Source organism: Chiroxiphia lanceolata, chromosome 7, assembly GCF_009829145.1.
Source record: "Chiroxiphia lanceolata isolate bChiLan1 chromosome 7, bChiLan1.pri, whole genome shotgun sequence".
NCBI lineage: Eukaryota > Metazoa > Chordata > Aves > Passeriformes > Pipridae > Chiroxiphia > Chiroxiphia lanceolata.
The window spans coordinates 31652196-31675646 of NC_045643.1; the positions used below are offsets into that span (position 1 = coordinate 31652196).

The following is a 23451-nucleotide window of genomic DNA, read 5'->3' on the forward strand; positions in this document are numbered from 1 at the left end:
ACAGCAATAAAAAGCCCCAGCCAAGCGTTAATAAACACGGTTATTTTTCAAGGTTACAGCCATAATACATAATTATGAAGCTTGCAGGAAGTTATCGCCTTGATCCATTAAAGTAACTTTATAATTTTTATTTTGTGGTTGGAAAAAAAGAGGTTTTCTAGAGTTGCAAAACTCCATGAAAGAAATTTCTAGATACATAACACATGATTCAATCCCATTTTGAGATTAGTTTGTTTTAAATATTTCATAAGTTACTAAAAGCATTTGTAAACAATAAACCACACATCTATCCCTCTACATCCAGACAGTAAATAATCTATGATAGACAGTAATCTTTTAGACAGTCCCTTCCATTCCATAAAGATTTAATTAGTGCTTCTGCTAACCTGCTTTGATTGTGTCATTGCCACATGCTTTTCTGAAGTACAGTCAAAGAAATGCAGCCTGAGAAAGACCACTGTCAGCACTTTGTTTTATCATTGGCAAATCAGCCTCAGTGATTAAAGTGAGCCATTAAAATGTACTTCTTTGTTCCTGCAAGTTTTAACTTTCCTGCATGCAGAGGCTGATTTCCCTTAATAAATATCTGTACTGAGTAGCACAGAGAAGTAGTGGGAATTCAAATGCCAAATTCCAGTGTTACCCGAGCTCCATCATGGAAAAGCTGTGATCATCTGGGTACTGGTGATCTCCCAACTGCTTTAAACTCTGCAAAGCACCTGCTATGCTGCTGTGGCTCTCACAAGGTGTGACAAACATCTAATGTGACAAAAGACTTTATGTGCAACGGTTAATATACTTTTTATGCCTCCACGTTTGCTTTAGAAATAATGGACAATCAGATTAATGCAGTGTGTAAAAACACATCATATAAACACATTTCCTGTCCTTTACTGCTCTGTGTCAGCCCCATTATCATGCAGAATGTTACTTACTGATGAATAATGCTTGATACATGGGATATCATATTTCCTTCTTCTTAGGAGCAACTACATACTAAAAGCCAAATTTGTCATTGGTTATACCATTCAGATTTGTTTATTCATGCTGATGGCCATCAAAATAGAAGTATTTTTATTTTTGGAGCTGTGCAGTACCCAGGCCTCTGCCTGAAAGGGACAAAACTCTGAATCATCACCTTGACTTTAAACATTATTGTGGTTAAATTGTGTGAAGATGTATTTAAAAGTAGCTATATATTAATCAACTTACTGAATAAGAGTGGGCTTAATTTTTGCTTAAATATTTTCCTGAATGAGGATCAAGTTGCCTGGGCTTTTTAGTAGTGAGATATGTCAGAGCCTACAAGTTTAGGGCAAATTTGATTGCATCTCTAACATCCTTGGGAGTGTTGCAAGTTAACTTTCAGATCTAGACCATTACTATTTCATGTATTTTAAAGATAGTTATTCATAGTGGGAAAGATACCAAAATAAGACTTGACTGACTAAATAGTTTTGCTCTGGTGTAAATTTTTATGTGGTTACTGTACTAATACACCTTTACCAGACTGTCATCTGAGTTACTGTTTTCTTTAGAAGATAGAATTTGACATGTTTTTGATCCCTTTTATCTTCACTGACTCTTTCTTGATATATTTACTCTAGTGAATGAGTATCTTTATTCTTGCTTCTTCAGGTTAAATTTTCATTAAAGGTCTTTTGTTCTTGTTCTGTCTGCAGCACACTGTGAATCTATTTCAGACTTAATAGTGTTCATACCAGAACACTGTCATAAAGGCAGATAATAGATTTTCCCGGTGCCAAGTCTGCTATTTTGATGTTTTGGGTACCTTGATAATCCCTCCTACCTCATATGGCTCTGCTAAAGTACCTGGATTAATGCTCTGCTGATTTAAATAGATGCCTTGGAGTGTTCTGTTCCAGGGCATAATTTCCTTTATTAGTTCATCACAACTTCATACTGGTGACCTTCAAAGTCCTAGTGCAAATTTATCTTCTTTCAGATTCTTCTTTGGGAAAAGTAATGACCCTGGGAAATGGAAGACACTGAAAAATGTTGCAAAGGGTAATAAAGAGTCCTAACTTTCCCAAAATTTTAAGTTTAGATATTTCCTTCCTTTACTGTTCTGTGTAAGGCCAGATTCTGAACAGACATTTAAAATTATACTTATGCATGTATAGTGTATATAGAGAGGGTAAAAATTGTGATTCTGCAGTTCTCTTGAATTTCTGTGGCTATAAAACATTGACAGAAGGATTTAACAAGAAAACATCTCTGCTTGCCTATAGAGGTACAAAGAAAACATGAAATTTTCCAGAGAAAGTACTTGGGAATTACCTTCCATTTAGTGAATGCATGTGTTACCACAGAAGAGGTCTAAGGAAAGAGAGAAACCTTCATTTACTCTGGAAGAAGTTACAAATATGTCCCCTCTGCACCAAGTGACAACCTGGATAGGACAAATGATGACACAAGCGTTTGGACTCTGATGAAGTGCAGACCTTTGCCTGGGTCTTGTGTCCTCAGTAAAAGTCCTAGATGACCACTAAGACATTAAAAACAGCCAGAACCAAAACCTTACCTGCACAATGAACATGGCTATGTGGTGAAATTCACCCCGTCCTCCCTGCTTCACTGGGACAGTCATGAAGAACCTACTGCCGTCCTTGGAGAAAACCGGTTCTTCATTCTATGACAGTAAGATAGTGTCAGTTTGTCACACTTTTCATTAAACTTCTAAACAAAAGATCAGCTTAAGCTTTTTGTCTCCTTGGTTTTGGTATTCGCTGTGCTCATGAGTCAACTGGAAAAAATCCTTAGGTTTTCTGCTAAGACTAACAAAAATGTGGTGGTTAAAGCTAAATGGAGTTCATGCCATGTGTAATCTTGTCCTAAAGCACTTTGGTAAACTCTCCCTTACAGTGAAAGGTCTGGTAATCTCATCCCTAATGCAGTTGGACTTTCCAGGGTACTTCCCTTTACAGACTACAGTTATTGACAGACATAAGTTCTAAAAATGATGAGGAGAAAAAAAAGTTTTGGTGGTCTGGACCCATCAAAATGTGCTTAACAATCACTGATTTTGATAAAGTTATATGGAAAAAATAAGCACATTGAAATGATATTCTGAATCAGGGTCATACCACAAATTGTAGCATGATGTGATACCATCCCTTCACGTCTAACTTTACACAGAAATATTAAATGAAAATGGTTTGCTATAAAAGCAGAGTTTTTTGCTAAAATGATTTCTCATCTGCACGTTGCAAAATGAAGCCTGAAATGTATTTTAAATAGAATGTGTTTCATCCATTTATTGGACAGTTCTTCTGAAGCTATGAAAATGGAATAATTTGCTGACATATTAGTTCAACATACTGTTCTGGGTGTGAATTCAGAAATATTATACTTATGTATTCCAATTACAGCCCATATGACCTCTAATCCTTGAACTCCTTTGGGTGTAATTTAGTGAGCTTATTTTTTAATCAGAAAAAAATCAGCACAGTATATAGGACATGCCTCGAATGGGATTCATCTGATCTGTCTTTAACCATCCAAGAGTTAGGTAGTTAATCAGCTGGTCATCTAAGTGCTTACTGAACTGAATGCTAAAGACAGACAGAAACTGAAGGGAATATTGCCTCCAAAACCCACACAGGTGTCTCAGGATTTTATTAGCTTATAAAATATCACATAATTAAATAAAAATGACAATGAAACAATGATACATTATACACTCAGAAACGGCATTTATACTGTACCTGTTTAGGAAGCCACAGGTCTGACTGCATTTCATATTTCTAAAAAAAAAAAAATAAAAAAAATTTCTTTTATGGAATAGCTACAGGTCAAAAATATTTCCCACATTCAGAAAAAGGTCTCTAGTTATTTCATGGTTTTTTTTTTCTACTATGCTACGATCTTCACATCCCTTTGCTGGCACTTCCATTGAAACAAACAATAATTTAATTACTAAGTCAGCTGCTTTATTCAGAGTTTCCAGTAGAACACCACAGGGGACCTAAGAATGCTGTTTTCAGTCCTTTCTGATTAGCTATGAAGCTTTACACAGGCAGTTCTATTTGTTTTTTACTTGTAGGCATCATCTGACAACTGGATATTTTAGGTCCTTCATCAACACTGGGCAAACAGCCAGCATCAAGCTAAAATTGTGAGACCTTGTCAAATTACAATCCCTTGTTTTAATGGGTTGTAGTCTGGCATTAGTGATGAGAACAAAAAATAAATACAAATGATTTTTTTAATTGTTCATACTCATATTTCACACCATGCCAACTGAAAGAAAAAACCCAAATACCATGTACACATTGTTGGGAAAAAAAATATAATATACGTCAACTGTTGCAAATTTTCATAGTCACATTGAAGTAATGAAAATTTATTAGCTATAGAAGCATCTGTACATATACGGCCTGAGAAATGAAAATCTGTAGCTATTACACCAGCTGGTTTGATGCAGTACCTTTGAAACCGAGAACATGTGCAAAATGCTACGGGGAAAAAAAGGTTTACGTTTGAAATCAAATGGTGTGATACAATGCTAAATTGTCACAATAAGGTCTTTCCTCTTCCATCAGCGATTTCAAGAGCATCACTTTATCCCAGTGGTGCAGAATAGAACCATTCAGGGGTACAGGCATGAGCCTGAGCTGAGCTGAGCTTACTATGGTGACGCTGCATTGCTCTCCTTCCTCACCCACCTAAAAATGTCCTTTGCTGCACTGTAAGTCTTCTGGAGTGGGACTTCTCAGTCTCTCTCTCTGTGGCATTATATCCTGGATTACAGCTCCCAGAATACCTACTTCAAACAAGTCCAATTGACCTTGGAGCACATAAAGGTTTCCCTTTCAGAAGCGACTGCTCACAGAGGTTTGTGACAACTTTCTTAATAAAAAGGCATAAGGCTTGCAGGAACCAGCTAAACAACAACCTAATCAACAAATCTCCATGGTCACACTCTTAATCCGTATTTTGGGGATTTATTCATAGTTTCTGAGTCAGGAAAAGCAACTTGAACTGTGTAGCTATAGAAGCAGACGAGCTCAGAAGCAACCTCTAACACTGCACCATGACTGACTTCAGTAGCAGACACTGACGGAAGTCTTTGACTCAGAGGCCAACATTTATCAGTCACAACCATTTACTCTGCCAAATTATACCCTCTACTTTGGGGCATCTGCTGGTACTGATATTAGCATGTATAGAAAATATTTATACTTTTAGCAGGTTCTGGGAAGAGATCGTGACTCAGAATGGGAAAGCAGCCAATTGCACTCAAGATACAAGATTGACTGTAAAAATGGAGAGATGCAGTGCACGAGTGTCAGAAGTCAAATTCAGAGTCAAGGGATGAGATGAGGCTGGACTCAAATAGAAAAATGTATTTCAGCTCGGCTAACATTCAAAAATGAAGTATCCCTTTTGCCTTTCAAGGGCTTTTTCTGAAGTTATTTGTTACTGCTATTGAATTTGAAGGAATTATCAGGGTTTTACACCTTTTTCCTTAAAAATACATAATCTGTGAGAGACAGAAAGATCTAAAATGAAACTCTGCAGCGGGAGAGAGGAGAAACCAGTCAGCTGAAAATATCTGAGGGAAGACAAGCTTGTTGCTGCTCTAGCTATATCCCAAGTACACGATGTTCAGCAACCTCAGTTTCCACTGAAGTTAATGAATGAACAAAGCTTCGTAATTCCGAAAATGTCATTCAAAGCTCTTAATTGCATGAAATGATTTCACCACATTTGGAATCTTCCCACATCTATTTCCTCCCTGTTGACTAATTATATTCAGCTTGCAACTACTGCATCTGCAAACTCATTTTCAAAAATCTTCTTCTGAATATGAAAACAAAATGCAGAAGAAACCTTGAAAAGAGATCTTCCAGAAAAAAAACCAAAAACATAACTTACCCTGGTACAAGCCCCAGTTGTGGTTTCACAAACTGTAAGGATGGAGACATTCTGAGCTCTGTTTAACCATCTCACCACAGCCTTGGTGTTGCTTACCCATTTCACCATGGTGATATAATATTCCCTAAGTAAACATTTGAAAACACAAAGTTAAGATACTTGATATTTTGGATTAGACTTAAAAAAACACCAGCATACATACAGTTCATTCAAATGCTGGATTTGTATGGTATGACAGTATCAGTACTGAGGGATGGAAAAAAAAACCCCAAGTGCCCAGCATCTCTGTTCTTACAAGTGGAAAGGCTCAGTCCTTCAGTGTACTGTTACCCCGGGAAATTTTTGCATATACATACACAAACTTTACCAGCTGTGAAACATATGTTTGCAAATACACATGAACCATGTACTTTCCAGCCAGCTTAAAAACAAGCACTGAATTCCAACAGAAGCCAGTATTTTCCTATACCAAATGCCTTCAGAAGACAAATGTTTTTGCAAAAGAATCCAGTCCTACTGCCAAAAAACAAAAAAAAAGTTCTGTAATTCTGTGATATTTGAGTGCAGACAGAGCCCACTTTAAAATGTCACTTGTTATAAAATAACAAGTGTTTTATAATGGGACTTCTGGATAAAAGGGAAGTCCCACTCAGTATCATTGTACTTCTGCTCCTGTTTTAACAAATAGCTCAAAGTTGTCTGTCCCTCAACAACCCTGGCTGAGCACATGAGAATTTCCAAGCACAGACTCATGGTATGGAAAATTTGTCTCCCTCCTCACAAAATCCTGCTAGGCTGTTAGGCTGAGGATGTTACAGAAGACCTGTTGCAGCCTGTCATCCCAGCCAGGCTTTTTGCCTCACCTCTCCACTGGTGGCAGCTGGAAGCTTTCACAGTCCAGCTGAGTTATGTGCAACAGCAGAGTGAGCTTGTCTGGAAACTCAGACCCCCTTTAAAACAAGGGGCTTAGCTTGAATATAATTAGGCTTTTAATCTAAAACTGATGGAGATCTCATTACTCTTTGACAACATGTATTTAATTAAACATTCAAATGCCTCCTTACTAGAACAAAGAAGCTGAGAAGCACCAACAGCAAAGCTGTGTACAGCTCTTATGCCACACACAGGAGATGCAGGTGACAGAAATTCACTGCAGCTTCACTCAGCCCCAGTCTGGTGCTGTATTTGCAGAACAGACCCAAACAACCCAGTATGCACAGCTTTCTTTTTGCTTTTATATTTCCCTTTCAGTAACACAGATATTTTCACACATGGATACCAGAATGATAACATCCAAGTGTATGCTGAGTCTAATATTTACATTTTTTTTTGGCTTAAAAAATGTTTTAACTTATCGAGGGGCAAAAATGTACGCCAAAAGTAAAACAAGAGCTACCACGACACCAGCTGACCCATCCAAGAAAGCAATGATCCAAGAAAAAAACCAAAGAGTGCAACTCCAATCCCACGCCCTGAAACGTTTCATTTTAAAAAGTCTTCAGTGAGGGATGCATAGGAAATTTAGTGTACAGAATCCAGCTAATATAGTAGTTAGTAGTCCAAATCAAACCACAACATCATTTTCTATCACTGACATAAACTCCTTGAGTACTGAAATAAAAGCAAAAGGTCACTTAATAATCCCTCTTTTTCCCCTCTGCCATCAACTATGCATAAAAATATGTTCAAATTTCACTACAGTATGAATTGTTTATCAGGAATATAATGTAGTGTGTGTACATACGTAGAAACATACCGTTCCTTTTCACAATGCTCTCCATCTGAAAATGCCCTGAGTGAATAGGGGAAGTGGCACTTCTCTGGCCCTTAGACAGCAGCCAGATCTGGACTGTAGAAATTGCTGTCATCATTATTATTATTATTACCTCTATTATATAACATTTTAAGGCTAGGAGATCATTAGTATATGTACTGAAACTACATGGGAATCTAATGAAGGTGACTGCAACTCTACAAACTGGAACAAAAGTATGGGAGGGGATGAAAATTTTCTTGCCCTTAAAGAAAAATTTCAGGCATCTCCAGCAAGGACAGGCAATCAGAAGCTCAGCTTAACACAGGAACTTTAGCAGGAGAGTCACCAGTTTCAGCCAGCCTCATTATTTCAGCCTCAAAGTCAATGTTAAATCAGCTCAGTGGTTCTGTAGCAGTTTCTCCTGAGAAACACAGCCCTGCCTTTCTTAGCCTAAGTGATCTGGTGGCATTGCTCCTCACCTTCTGTCACCTCACTGCTGGCATGAGAAATGAAAGGAAAGGTTCAGAATAAATCTCTCTAAATGAGAGAACACCCCAATTCTCTGTTCTGTGTATTTCCAAGACAATTCTGCAATCTCATGTCAGAAACTAAAAGCAACAAGCTGGCACAGAGCAAGCAATGGCTGGGAGTGAATGAGTAACTACCTCAGAATCAGGACAGCAGTTCAACTCCCTTGATCACAGCTTAGGATTTTTAATTATATATATTCCTAGTAAATTGGAACTTCCCAGGACATCAAACATGAGCAAATCCTAGGCCCCTGTGATTTGTAAGAGAAGCATCAGTCCAGTACAGCTGTTTCTATTTTATCATTATGTTCAGCCACGGGGACTGAGATCAAGTGCATTCCAGTCAAACATAAGTGTAAAAAGGCAATGATTAACTTAAAGACAGTTAGGTTAAATCAAACATGAGTTTCAAAACAATGAAATTGTATACCTTGATTTAAAGCTGTCAGGTGGCATCAGTTCCAGTGTATGTGCTGGTCCATACAGATTAACTACAAACAGCTTTACTGTTGGGTTTGTTTGACCTGCCTTTGGGAAAGAAAAAAATAATAAAAGCTTTAGAGGCATTGAATCAGTAACAACTGAACAGATTCACTCATTAACATAATTAAGTATTTTTAGAATAATGAAAAGTTATTAAAGTTAAAATATCTTAAATTTTAAAAATTAATTTCACAGCCATTTGAATCACACAGATAATGATATGAAATATTGACTGAGTCTCTCACTGCCTTTTCTAATGGGAGACTTTCCTGTGCAGAGTAAGTGACCAATGCTACAAGTGGCTATGCCCAGTCCAGTAAAGTCAGCTGCAAAGCACAGTCAGTTCCTAAACCTGCAGTGAAATCCACCCTCCAGCAAATTCTTTTCCAGAGACTATTGTTCCTTCTTCCAAAAAGCTGCTCTACCTCTATCTGGGATAGCATTTCTTCTCTTCCCTTGTTTTTCTTTACCATTTTCCCCCAGTCTTTCTTCCCTGGTTTGCTGAGTTGAAAATCTCTATTTTCAGCCCTGATAAGGAGTCAGCTGCTTTGGCAGGTCAGCTCTAAGGAGAACAAAATACTTCCTGTTGCAAAATGAGAATAAAATGTCAGTTTGATATATATTCACAGGGAAGAGTCTGATAAATCCTGAGGATCTACAGGGAGGTGGGAATCATGCTTCTCCTGGTAACTAAGGGGTGTTCCTGAGAAGAAAAAAAGCACTGGTGATAGAAAGTAAAGCTCCGAATGGCTGCAAGGAGATGCTTCTGGTTCCACATCCCTTTTCTAAATATATCATCTCCAAATTCTGTTTCATTTAAGTCACAGGAGTCACACAACATTATATAATGCTCTTGGAACACACAGAATGAAAAGTGCGTTCTTCAACGGGGCTGACTCCTGTTTGATATTGGAAGGAAAAGGTAAAAATCACTGATTCAACAGATTTAATCATAATAAACTACGAAGTTATGTATCTAGCTCTTCACAGGGGTATACAGAAATGTAAAACAGGTTGGCTGAAATACACCCACAAATTCCTTTTAAAAATCGGGCTTATCTCAATAAAGTCTGAATGCGGTATCCACTCCTTTCTGATTGGCATGGGGGACAAGAAAGTGGTATTTGTGTATTTTTAATAATGCTAAAAAAAAAGTTTATAAAAGGGACTTAATTAGACTCTTGGAATTATTTTTATTTTTCTTTTTTCTTCATAAAAATTTTGACATTTGCCTCAAAAGAAATGTCATCCTCCACAGGTATCCTTTGCATGAACACAGCTTACACAAATGCATAACTGTGGAAGAAAACCACTAAAAGGTCAAGTCTTTAGGACACCACTGCAGTTTCCTTATGTCCCTTGAACCTTACATTGCCTGCATAGTAGTGTCTAAGTGCTCTCACAGGCAAGGCTGCCATCAGTAATTACCACCCAGCAGGAGTATGAGTTTTCAGAGATACTCCAAAGCACACCTGCACAGCAAACGTGGCCAGGCTGGTACTAGGCCTGAAGAACTAAACTACCCCAAAGCTGCCCCTGTGTCTCTGCCACAAACACAGTCAGTGTGCCCTACTCTGCTCCATGGACACATGTAAGATTCAGCTCCACAGCTGTAGCTGTGGCTTCCAGCCCCATATGAGGTCTGTCCCCCCAGCTGTGGTCAGCAGTGCACTGAGGTCCCACAGCCTGCAGTGGCCTCCAGCAGCTGAAAGTGAATGTTCTACCTGAGCAGAAAATTCTCACATCCACATCTCTCCCTCAACTCCTCCGTCCCTCAGGGTCTTCTCATGCCAATTTAAACAGCATAAATTTTGCACAACAGCCAAAACATTTGTTTAGTAGTGCAAGAACTCTCTGCATTGAAATCCTCCTACTTTGTTCTCGATAAATGTAACAAAGTTTAAAATTCCTTGTTCTATTATTTTTTTTTTAAGAACATAGTTTGTGTGTATGACATGTACACACACGAGCATGTTCCAGTGTTCCCAAAGACATATGTTTCATTTTATTTTTTAATTCTAGTTAGAATTTTGTACTCTATAACAAAGACCAAATCTTTTTTTTAAATCTCTGGTGCTATACGACAGGCTTCATTACCAACTAATGATGTTTAACGAGTATCTAAATTGGCATTAAATGGAGACATTAAATAATGTTTTTTCATTAATGAGATTACTGAAGTAGTATTGTGTATCACTTTTATGCTGAATTGCTAATGAAATAGAATTACTCCTTTCTCGTTTACAAAGTTGACTTTTAAAAATATTCCTGATTTTTTTCTTTGCTTTGTCACTCAAGACCTTTTTTCCAATGCAAGTATATAAACTAACTAACACCAAAATAAAGCAGCAGGAATAGGGTAACAGTACTATTTTCTAAAGCTCTCAAAAAACTTCCCCTGAAATGTCAAAGGAGTACCACATATGTGGACCTACATAACCTGTCAGAAAGGAACTTAGACACTTTGAAATTGCACAGAACAGCTGGATAAACTGATCAGCTGGAAGATCAAAACAACAGATAGGGAAGCATCTCCCCAGAAAAATCCCCAGCAAATGAGGAGCAATGTCAGATTTTATCCATGTCTGGGCTGTTCTTTCAATTTCCAAAACAAATCTAAAAATCAGTAACATTTCTATTTTTTTTCTCATTTTGATGGTCACAAAAATATGTAACTGTGGCTTATCTTATTCAATACTGTCTGTCATATTTATTAATAACAGCATAATCTACTGAGATCTACGTCACGATGAAGGAACATGCTCCGGGCTCTGCACACTGGAGTGTGTGACTTCAGTGCAGCTGTCACAGTATCTTTCCTCTATGCAGTTCTTTAAATGTATTGCCCTTCTCTCCAAAGTGCTGGATTGATTTTATCAAGCCAAATATCAATGATGAAATTACTTCAAATTAGTTTGTTTGCTGTTCCCTCACCCAACAGTTTTTTTCCAGCAAAAGGTGTTACAATCTGTTGAAAAAAAAATGTAATTATTATTTACTGAAAAGCAACATGAACAAAACCAGCCTCTGCTACTGTTTGGAAACACTCCTTCCATATGGGTCAATACTATCACTGAATACAGAAGAGGAGATGGGGTTTGCGCTCACACTCATCTTACCTTAGGATATGGATACTGCTTTCCTTTTGGATATAGGCCTCCAGTAAACCGGGGAATAACCATGTTCGGTACCAAAGAGTCATTTATGGTCAGGAAGGCCAGCCTTTCACCGTCTGGAGACCACCAGTGGGCAATGTGAGAATGAAGAAGTTCCTCTGCAAAACCAGATTTCCTTAGGGTTCATTAAAAAACTATCACATAGTTTCCAGTTTACTCAGTTGGCACTGAATTATTCTCTCTGTGCCTACTTGAAATGTGTCTGTTGTAATTTCAGTAATTTCACATTATCCTGGGCTGAATGTTTGAATACCAAGGCATATTGAAAGACCAAACTTGAACCATTTTTCTCAAATGAATACTTCCAGCAACATCAATAAATTATCTAAACATGAAAGATGATTGTAACTGCCATATGTTTAGTTCTGTTGCATTCCAATAGATTTGTTTAATTAAATTTTAAGTTATTTGGACCATTTTAAATTATTTTTTTTTTATTTTTTGGGTTATTTTTTAGGATTGTCAATCTTTTTTTTTTTCTTCTCTTAATATAAAATTTCAGTATACCTGATTTCTCTCAGTTCTAGCACCTAGTAACATGCAGATCCTCCCACACTGATATTTATGTAAACATTTTTGGAGTTCAATATTTTCACTTTCTTGTCTCAGTCTAATGGACATCCTTAATTCTTAGAAGTTCAGTTTTTCTGCAATGTAACTTTTTGAAAATCCAAATTAAACTTTTCTTTTTATCCAAATTTTATTTGCTTTCCAAATGAAAGTAATTCTCAAAGATGCCATGCAATGTTTTCTCACATTTATTGTCATTGTATTTCATATTCAAAAGAAACAAACCAGAAACATCCAGCAGCCAACAATGCAACAGCCAAACTCCTGGAACTCCAGTAAAGCAGCTCCTGAGCAATTCCAAATTCACTCTGTACAGGTATTCTGTTTTCACTTGTGAAAACACAGACTTTTATCATTATGTATTTGATATGTTCACTTGCTTGGTAAGGATTCTGTATTTAATTTTGAAGAATTTGGTTGGAAAACTGATTGAGAATAGTGTACTAAGGGGAACAAAGGCCTGACTGCATACCTAATTTGAGAGCCTACCTAACAAAACTAGTTAAATCGTCAGCAGAGACTCCCCAAGATGCTAATCAGATTCTGAATGTTCTGAAGCAGCTTAATGTGTTGCATTATCTAAAGTTTGATGCAATGAAGCCTAGACCTATATTCAAAGTCATATATTCTAGGTCATGCTTCTCTCCCTGGCTGGATAACTAAAACCTTTTACACAGGAGAAGAACAGAGAACGAATGGTGAATATCAGATAGAAAAAAATCACAATTGTGTTTGTTTTAAAATATTACTGTTTGCATTTAGACAAGGTTATTCACACAAAGAAAAGCTATTCCCAAACGCTTTGTAAGGTAAAATGCTACTAACAAATTCAGGTAAATGATAAAAGAAAAAAAATGAGGCCAAAGGAGGAACAGGGCTAGATTCAACTGAAAATCCCTTAACTTCACACGGATACTATTCAGCCTGCTCAGCTTCTGATGCTGTGAAAAACACTGCTAAAAGTAGAGCACTGCTCTAAGTTAAACAGTGGTTAATGGGAAAGAAGCAATATGTTCATTCCTGCCATAGCACATGGACTGGGGTTCTCCAATGTGTACTGACAGAACTCCCTTTAACACTGATTTTAATGACGTGTATTGTTGAGAAGAGTTCTGCAAGCCTGCATCCCTGGAAACACCATGAATTTTCTGTAAGTCAGAAAATGGAACAGCTGTTTGGGCCAGGGATTAAAAAACTCGGAAAAGAATGGGCAAAATCACCTCAAGAAGGCTTTAGGACATGCTTCGGGAGGAAGGCTTTGGGATGTGCATCATCTCCACAATACTTCAGAAACTTTCAAGTCTCAAACTAGACAATTTTTGCTTTTCCTTCTCGTGGCTGTGATTCTTACTAACTTCACTTTGTTTTAGCAAAAACTTGATATACCGTATCAACTTCAATGAGCTATATCTGCTTAAATGCTTCAATTTACATGCCTTCATGTTAGATTTTAAGAATATGAAGTGCATATAAAACTACATTCCATTTCCAAAATGTCCATTTTCCTTACGTTTTCAAATATGCTGCCACACTAAAACATTTCAAAAAATTAGTAGAAACCTTGGAACTGGGTAACTACTGGACACAGGCTGAGGGATGCAAACTACCATTCTAACTTAAGTTTACTTGGGAAGAGATTTTAAAAAAATACCTGAGGTGAGCTGTTGTCAAAACTACTGAACTGTCAAGAAGTATGTACAGACCATTTTTAAGGATCATGTTTCAGTTCCTTGCTGTTGGGCATTAAACCATTCCTAAAAACCACTCTGCCCTGAAAATCTCTACATGCAAGAAGTTATATACCTCAGGTAACTGATTATTTAACACTGAGCTATTTAACTATAGAATACATGTGTCCCATAGAAAGAGTAAGTGAAATGTGCATTAATTTTAAGCTGTTGTACCAAACTAGATAATCTGCTCCCCTTTTTTTTATTAAATTTATTATTATTATGTGAAAAACATTTTTTGGGCAGAGAGAGAATCATTCTGTCGTACCATGCGGAAAATGGGTGTAGAAGATAGAGGGTATTACAACAGACTGATCTATCCCCTACTCCAACTTGCCACTACTTGCCAGCAACAGCAAGTTTTCCAGGAGCCTAGCATAGGTTGATTTAAGCAAAAGCAGTAGCCACTGTTGAGGTAACAGTATGACACTTTTAGACTTCATCATAACACTCAAAAAGGATTCAAGCACGATGTGGCTGCCTGGCTTGAGGGGCTGGAGTCTCTCACAAGTCATGCTGACAAAGAGCACACCAACCACCACCCAGGCTGAAGGAGAGATGCCAATAAAAAAAGTGAGACCCTGGGCAGCATCATCTGGGATCACCTTTCAGTTTGTGTCCAGGGATAAAAAAGAAAATGTAGCCAACTCTGCTTCTAAGTTCTTCAGTGTCCTCTTCTATTGGGATGTTTTAACTGTAAATAGGTCATCCCAGTTGTTCATACAAGCAACAAACTGAGCCCTTTCCCCCCACACTTTTTCACACTACCCAGTTTCATCACACATTTGATACATTCTGGTTGAAAATAAATTCTCCTTTCCCAGAAAACACTGCTATATGCAAGCCAGCAGTCAATACAAAGGCAATCTGGCAAGAAAATGAGAAGGCAAAGAAGCAAACCTAACCTTAGCTTTTCCTGAAATGAACAGATTTGTGCTGTTGGGTCTGTACAAGGACCTTTCATCTGTTTTAATAAACAGATATATTCATCCAGCTTACCTTCATATAACCAGTCTGCAATTCCATTAAAAATAATTCCTTCTTTTCCTGAGGATGTCAGGCGCAATGAGCTACTCTTTACATCAGGCTGATAGTAGATGTTATTTTCAAATATATAAATCTAGAAAAGGTAAGAGAGATGTAGAGAAAAAAGATGATTTTGGTAGATATAAATGAATGTTCAGCAATGAATACATAATTTCCTCAGGCTCAGAACAGTCTACAGAATAATTCAGCATGAGTTTCAACCAGTGTGGGCTTCATATTCCTTTTATTATCAATTTGGACAAACTAAGCAAACTTTTAATATGTATGGCAAGCCTAATTCTTCCTTTGAAATGGTCTTCTCAGTTGAAATGTTTCCATTCACTTTAAGAAATATTACATTCCTCAAAATCATACAGAAGTTTTATAACATCTGAATAGATAAAGAAATTTTTCCATTAATTCCATTCTATCCAATAAAACCATCTGGTTTTCCAACTGTGAAATTAGACACGCTTCTGTAAGGACATACAGCATAGTACATACACTGTAAATATAAGTTACAGCTTTATATTATGGTGTGAGAACATACTGGAAAAGCAAAAAGAAGCAGCAGTCTGTAGTTAACTTTTCTCAGTTTGCTGACACTACTTCTGACTGACACACAAACATTTCACCTCAAGTGTGCTGTATAAATGCTCTTTATTTTTCAAGCCTAGGTTCCTCATTCTCCTTTTCCTGTGAGCAACAGACTGGACAGGCAGTCCTGTCCTTCTTCACTGCCCCTCCTCAGTCTTGTCTGCTTTTCTTTCCCTGCTCATTTTGTTGCAAAGGATATCAAGTTCACTCATTTTGTGAGACTGAGCTCCAGGTTTCCCAATAAAGTGCAGTAAAAGAAAGGTAAAGTGAAAAAAAAGAAAAAAAAAAAAAAAAGAAGAAAAAAAAAGTAATATAAAATGAATAAAAAATACTTTGGTGGATTATTGGGATGTCAAAAAGGGCAGTAGACAAATACAGTGATGATGAGAAAGGCTTATGACATGGAAATACTTATGTTTTCATCCATCTGCCACAACGGGCTGTACGGCTGCCTTCCTACTACCAGCCAGAAGACCTTCGAGCACTTCACTGCTGCACAGTTTATGCACATGTTGTCCCAAACTTCATCCTTGGCCCTATCTTTTCAAGTCCAGGCTAATAAAAACCAAACATTCGAGATACTAACAAGCCAAAAGCTACAGATGGGTACACAAGGCAGAACCACTGTCATTTCCAGAATGCAGAACTACTGTAATTTCCTGTAGTAACGCATTTAATCCTTTTTGTCTGTACTCCCACAATCCTCAGTTTCTTGAGCTGTCAATGCCTGTGACCAGACTCTATTTCAGCTACAATAACCTCAGAGTTGTAGGTTTGTTTTTTTTTTTTTTGTTAAATTACAATGGTCACATATGTGGTTTCACAGCAATGGAATCAACCTAACAGCAATGTTATGCACCATCTTGATTCATACAGAAAATGCAGGTAACAGCACCAGAGAAAAAAAATGCAAAAGAAATTTTTGCTACATGATTTCAAAAATGTACACTGATACACAGTGTCTCAGGGAGTCTAACATGAAGTAAACATATTTCCACCATAGCCCATTAAGAGCCCAGTCATTTATCATTCTCTCATACTTCTGTGATAAACGAATTATGGGAAAATACTAACCAAAGAGCAAAGTTTTATTATCACTATTACTGCTGTTCCCTTTGCTTCTAAATTACCACCTGAAATAGATTTCCCTATGAGTCCCCAAACTAATGATTTTTGACAGTAGCCACTTCATGATTTCTGCTGCAGAAAGTAATAAAGCTGAGGTTTTTTCATATCATGATCAATGCAGTGATTTTAACCATTACTGGGAAACAGGGGTGATTTGGAACTAAGTCTTTTATGGTCAGAATTCGAAACTCAGCAGTGAGCTCAAAACTGAAGCAAAAATAGTTGATCCAGTTTGAATAATCCAAAATGTACCAAGCAGTAATCACATTTATAGTTTTATAAATAGTATTTGGTACAGCTGAGAATTTATGGGAAGCTGACGTGTGACCCAACATTAACAGCAGAAGAAAACAAGGATTAGAGAATGCTGGATATATCAAGCTTTTGAAATAATATCAATGAGAATTTCCTGTAAATGTGTACTTCCACAGTAAAGATGCACTTTTTCTTCTAAAGTAAAAGAAACAAATACAAGCAATAACAAGGCATGGTTAATCGCTTAACCAAGAAAATCTAAATAGTTTAGCCAAGAACTTGTTTTTTATATGAACTAAAAATATTCCTATCAGACTACATTACAGATAGACTAAGTACTGGGAACCACTCTAATGACCATTGGTTAGTAAGGAGCAATTTCTTACAGTTGACAGTCTCTTCTTATGTAAACAAAAGCTTTCAGGAGATTACCAAAAAAGCCTACTTGGTCAAATGATTCTACTTTATTTAAGCTTCTTTAATTAAATGAGATCAATATAATTAATTTTGGAAGATCAGGAGGATCATTTTTGCTTCTCTCCCCTCTTTTCAGACTGTTAGTATTTTTAATGGTGAAGATCTGCAAATTGTCTTGTCTCTGCAATGAAAAACTTTTATTTAAAGCCATTAGTGCCAGTCAAAACACAGGATTAAGGAGTACTTGTTTTATGACTGAACCATAAGAAGATCTTTAATCCTGTTATTACTAGTTAGCAGGCATTGCTAATTCCATTTGACAGATTTCAGATAAGCAAATATCTCAGAAGGATACTCACTGATGTGCCACTGACCGCTGGCTGCTTCGGCTTTATTGCCCATTCATTTCATAAAGCGGCTTTGTCTCCACCCTCAACCAGTTCTCAGTCATCCCCTGAACATCCTCACAGTCTTCTTAGCCTACTCTGTCATACAAAGTTTCCCTTCTTTCCTCACCACTCCTGACACGTGCTCCTTCAACTTTGAAATCTACTCCAAACCTCAATATTTTTTTTTTTTGAACACCTGTATTGGAACACTTTAAAGTTCTTGAAAACCCACAAAGCCACCTAGTGGCTCTCTCTCTAGCAAGCCTCACACTCATTGCTTATGTGAATTAACACAAAAAATGATGAATTTATGTTCCTTTGCAAAACATTTATGAGGTACAACCATTCATGTTCCTTGACATAACTAAAGTGCACATAAATGCACATGGATGATTTAGGGTTGGTGTGCTTGTTTTAATACCCACTATAGCAGAAGGAATTCTACCTGAAAGTCAGTGTGGTTTCAGAGCCAACAGGAGCACCACAGACATGGTATTTGTCCTCAGACAACTGCAAGAGAAGTGTAGGGAACAGAACAAAGGTCTCTATGTAACCTTTGTTGACCTCACCAAGGCTTTTGATACCGTGAGCAGAAAAGGTCTGTGGCAGATTTTGGAACGTTTAGGTTGCCCCCCCAAGTTCCTTAAAATGATCATCTCACTCCATGAGGATCAGCACGGCCAAGTCAGATATGGCAACACACTTTCTGAGCCCTTTTTAATTAAGAATGGTGTGAAACAAGGCTGCGTTCTCGCACCTACCCTATTCACCGTCTTCTTTAGCATGATGCTCCAAAGGGCCACAGCAGACCTCGACGATCAGGACGGCATCTACATTCGATACCGTACTGATGGAAGTCTATTCAATCTAAGGCGACTGAAGGCCCACACCAAGACCTTAAACCATCTTGTCCGGGAGCTGCTTTATGCTGATGACGCCGCCCTTGTTGCCCACACAGAAGCAGCTCTGCAGCGTTTAACATCCTGCTTTGCAGATGCTGCTGAGCTCTTTGGGCTGGAAGTCAGCTTAAAGAAGACAGAGGTCCTCCATCAACCTGCACCTCTGGAAGTCTTCCATCATCCCCACATCACCATTGGCCAATCAGAGCTCAAATCAGTCCAGCAGTTTAACTACCTTGGTAGCCTCATCTCCTCAGATGGTAAGATCGACGGAGAGATAGACAACAGGTTAGCTAAGGCATATAGTGCCTTTGGAAAACTCCACAAAAGAGTATGGCGTAATAAACACTTGAAGAAAAGCACAAAGATCAGTGTTTACAAAGCCATAGTGTTGTCTACTCTCCTATATGGTTCCGAATCATGGGTCATCTACCGGCACCACCTGCGTCTCCTAGAACGCTTCCATCAGCGCTGCCTCCGTACAATCCTTAACATCCGCTGGTCAGATTATGTGACCAATACATCTGTACTAGAGCAAGCAGCTGTCACTAGTATTGAGGCCATGCTACTGAGAACGCAGCTGCGATGGGCAGGGCACGTCTCAAGGATGAAGGACCACCGCCTTCCTAAGATCCTGCTCTATGGTGAACTTGCCACTGGCTGCCGCATGAGAGGAGCCCCGAAGAAAAGATACAAGGACTCCCTGAAACAACATCTCAGCCTTGGCCATATTGATCACCATAACTGGTCTACTCTGGCCTCAAATCGGGAGGCCTGGAGACACACCATCTATAATGCAGCTGTCTCCTTCGAGAACACACGCAGGATCACTCTCGAGGAAAAAAGGCAACGCAGAAAGAACCGTATCTTGCAAAATACACCATCTAAGGAGTCTTTCTGCTGCGCCTTTTGCAATCGGATATGTCTGTCACGTATTGGCCTCATAAGCCACCAACGTGCCTGTAGCAAAAGTGGATAGTGCCTTCCCAAATCTTCGTTCGCGAAGCCTAGCCATGATGAGCTTGTTTTGCACTCACTGCCCGTAGCATTTCAAAAGATCAATATCCCCATGCTTGAGCCTGTAAAAATATCTTAGGAAGATTCAACATTATGGTTACTAATTTAATCTCATTCTGGGTATTTATTATATTCCAAGAGGTGCCATGAAGCCCCTGAACTGCTGTTTATAGCGACAGGAATGGCCCATGCTCACTTCCTACAGTGACGCTGCCCACCCCTGCAGTCAGAGCTGCATTCCCCTCTATTTCTGAACGTGCTAAAGTGCTCATCAGTAATTATTTAACTCATTCACCACTTGGAAATAAGGACTTGGGAACTAAAATGTAGATTTCTGCAGCAAAACAGGCAGCAGAAGTGTAATAGGAGTGATAACATTACTGTGAAGGCTACTTAGTCGTGGTCTGAGAGGCTCTTCCCTTTCCTCTCTGTAAATGTAGGTGGTGGATTCAATTAAGCACAAGTACTTTGTGTAGCCATGAAATCCAAATTCTCATCTGACACTAAGTGCCAAGAAAGGCACTTCTAAAAGGCAGACTCACTGTGAATTCTTCTCCCCAGTATAATATTTATATGGTACAAAAATGTACCTTTTATATAACTCTAAAAATACTGAAATTCTAATAGATCACCCCTTGCAATTAATTCTGTTCACAAGACTGTGAATAGATCCTGTTTTCTCTAGCATTTGCACCTACAACACTGACCAGCAACAAAAGGTGTTATCAAATGTGAAGTGACTTCAGAAGGAAAACAGACACTGGTTTTATTTTATGCAGATTTTCACAAGCCCATCAACTAAGAGTAGAAATGGAAGTATTTCATAGCTGAAACATGCAAAAATCTCCTACACCAGGTTGGAAAGCAGAGGAAGTCTTTAAATGTCAAATCCTCCCCTCCCTGTCCATCACCTAATTTCTTTTTCTTTACTTCATACATTTTTCTCTTTCTTGCTCAATTTAAACATTGCCACCAAGCTTCCTGGTGTAAACTCCTTACAGGTCTACTTTATGCTGCACTAAAATGTATTTCCAATATTTTCTTTCAAAAACACAGAGACTAGATGAAAATTTTCATTTTTCAGGAATTGGCTGCTGATGTTGATTACTTGCAGTACAACAATACATAGAGGCTGAATTTATGAGCCGCAATTTGATTTTTAAAACTGAGTGAAGGAGAGAGCAAGTGACTGGGAGAGAATTCAGACTACTACTTTTCCTGTAACAGAGATTTAAACTCTCAAATACTGCAAGGTAGATAGCAAATCATGACACTGAGATAAGATCAAAACAAACAGAAGTATTCTTGGAGCAGAATCTTGAAAACACATGTACATTACCTGACTCCAATAAGTAAAATTAAATACATTCCCAAAGGTTTCCAGGGTGGGGACTTCACACATTTCATCACTTTGTATATTGTGTTTTGAGCAATGTCACATGAACCAAAAATTTCCCTTGCTAGTCTATCTCCACTCAGGTATCTGAGAGCAAGTAATAGTAAAAGGACTTTTCTCAGTATATACTTGAGTCTATTTACTACATCACAAGTACTAAATTGTTGACTGCAACTACTAAATCTTCCTAAACTGCTAAAAGAGGAGTTGCTAACTGTGTATCAGACAGGTATTCTCATGAATACATCAGTGGCTTTGTGCTCAAAATGCTTTCACAGCTTTCAGCCATGACAATAAGAGAATATATTGAAAAAGGCATAAAGTGGAACCAGGATATGCTATCATATATGAAAATTATTATTATGCTGGTTTGAACCACTTCAACACATCTTTAACAAATATTTTTAGACAATTTAAAGTAATTTTTTAGTTAAGACCTTCAGGTAATAATGCTGTGAGGATAAATGTCAAAATCTATTGCCTTCTAAATTATTTGTCTTTTTGTTTTCCTAAAGATTTTGCACAGCTAATCACATCAAGTCTTAAACCAAATGGAAAAAAAACCACAGAGCATTTCTTAAATTATTTTATTAATTATTTTCCAATTAATGACAAACACCTGCAGGAATGGTTTGGATTAGTGAGAGATTGATTCTTAATAATGCTCACATTTATCTCAGCTGACTGTGAAGAATCTGAGGCTCTGCTTGCTCTAATGTTCTACCACAGCACTAATCCTTCTCCTTTTTCCACATCTGGCAGCCTCTAAAGTACTTTTTTCATAAACCTTCTTCTAAATTGATTTCTTCCAAAACACTTATTCATTGTTTGCAACACGTTTCACAATTGCACTGTTTGATTTCAGGCTGAGGTCTTCAGCAGAGCACCCAGTCCGAGCAGTTCCAGATGGCAGACAGCTGCAAAAACAGAGACATTCAATCTCCCAGCCGAACACAAACCCGGTGCCAGTAGCTGGAGAGGCCCCCTGTGTGTCTTTAATCATTTCAAACACTACAGGCGAGAAAAGCCACTAAATTACAGAAAAATACTCCACTTTTTCCCATTAGGAGCTCCACTGAAGCCTCCTGCATGGGCACATCCATGCTCAATCCCTCCTCTGATTGCAGGGCAGCGTTTCAGTGACAGCACAAACCTTTTAAACTCTACCTGGGCAGCAGCAGCAGCTTTCTTGGAGCTCTGTTGGAATCACTGTGTGATCACCTGCCCTTCACAGAGGCATTGAGTTTGACTGAAGCAGGGCTGGGACCTCCCTACCAAAGTAGGGGCAGTTTCTCCAGCAAGGACTGCCAGCAGCCCATTAGCCCTGGCAGCAGAGACGGAATCGCAATCAGATATTTGCATATGTCCTAGAAATTCATCCAGACAGCAAAGTTCAGACTTGTACTTATATCCAAAAGCCCAGTTTTCTTTAGGTGGTAGAGAAATAAAGCTGCAGCCTTTGTTGACACAATTTATCCCCTTCCCTGGAACCAACCATCAGTCACTCTACCAGAGAGAGTCAAATTTCTCTCAAAACTGTTGTTAGGGGGGTTGTCTTAACAATCTAGCATTAGTCCCTTCTCTAACTTATGCATGGATAAACTTATTTTATTATGAATATAAAAATATTAATATAAGTGAGTTTACCATGCAGCAAGTTCTTAAAATAGCTTATGCAATCACTAATCCTATAGGTACGATGTGCCTGGAAGCAGGCGTGTGGCATGGCCCCGGCCCGGCCCGGAAGCGGTGAACTTGCCACCGGCTGCCACATGAGAGGAGCCTCGAAAAGAAGATACAAGGACTCCCTGAAACAACATCTCAGCCTTGGCCATATTGATCATCATAACTGGTCTACTCTGGCCTCCAATTGGGGTTCTGGAGACACGTCATCTATAACGCTGCAGATGCTTTTGAGAATGCACACAGGATCACCCTTGAGGAGAAAAGACAACGCAGAAAGAATCGTGTCTTGCAGAATATACCATCTAAGGAGTCTTTCTGCTGTGCCTTTTGCAACCAGACGTGCCTGTCTCGTATTGGCCTTTTTAGCCATCAGTGCACTTGTAACAAACACGGGTAAAGCCCTCCCCAAATCTTTGTTCGTGAAGCCCAGCCATGATGATGATGAGATACGATGTATTGCTACTGCTGTTCCCCAATACAAGAGGGGTCTAGAAG

At 38.3% G+C, this 23451-nt stretch overlaps 1 protein-coding gene across 1 annotated transcript in view; it reads right to left on the reverse strand.

Moving 5' to 3' along the window:
* Positions 1-23451, reverse strand: part of DPP10 (dipeptidyl peptidase like 10) — a 265286-nt gene that overhangs the window by 31195 nt on the left and 210640 nt on the right. Inside the window, 6 exon segments of the mRNA XM_032693535.1 lie at positions 2546-2653; positions 3729-3767; positions 5902-6025; positions 8618-8715; positions 11790-11944; positions 15146-15266. Coding sequence (XP_032549426.1) covers positions 2546-2653; positions 3729-3767; positions 5902-6025; positions 8618-8715; positions 11790-11944; positions 15146-15266 — 645 coding nt within the window.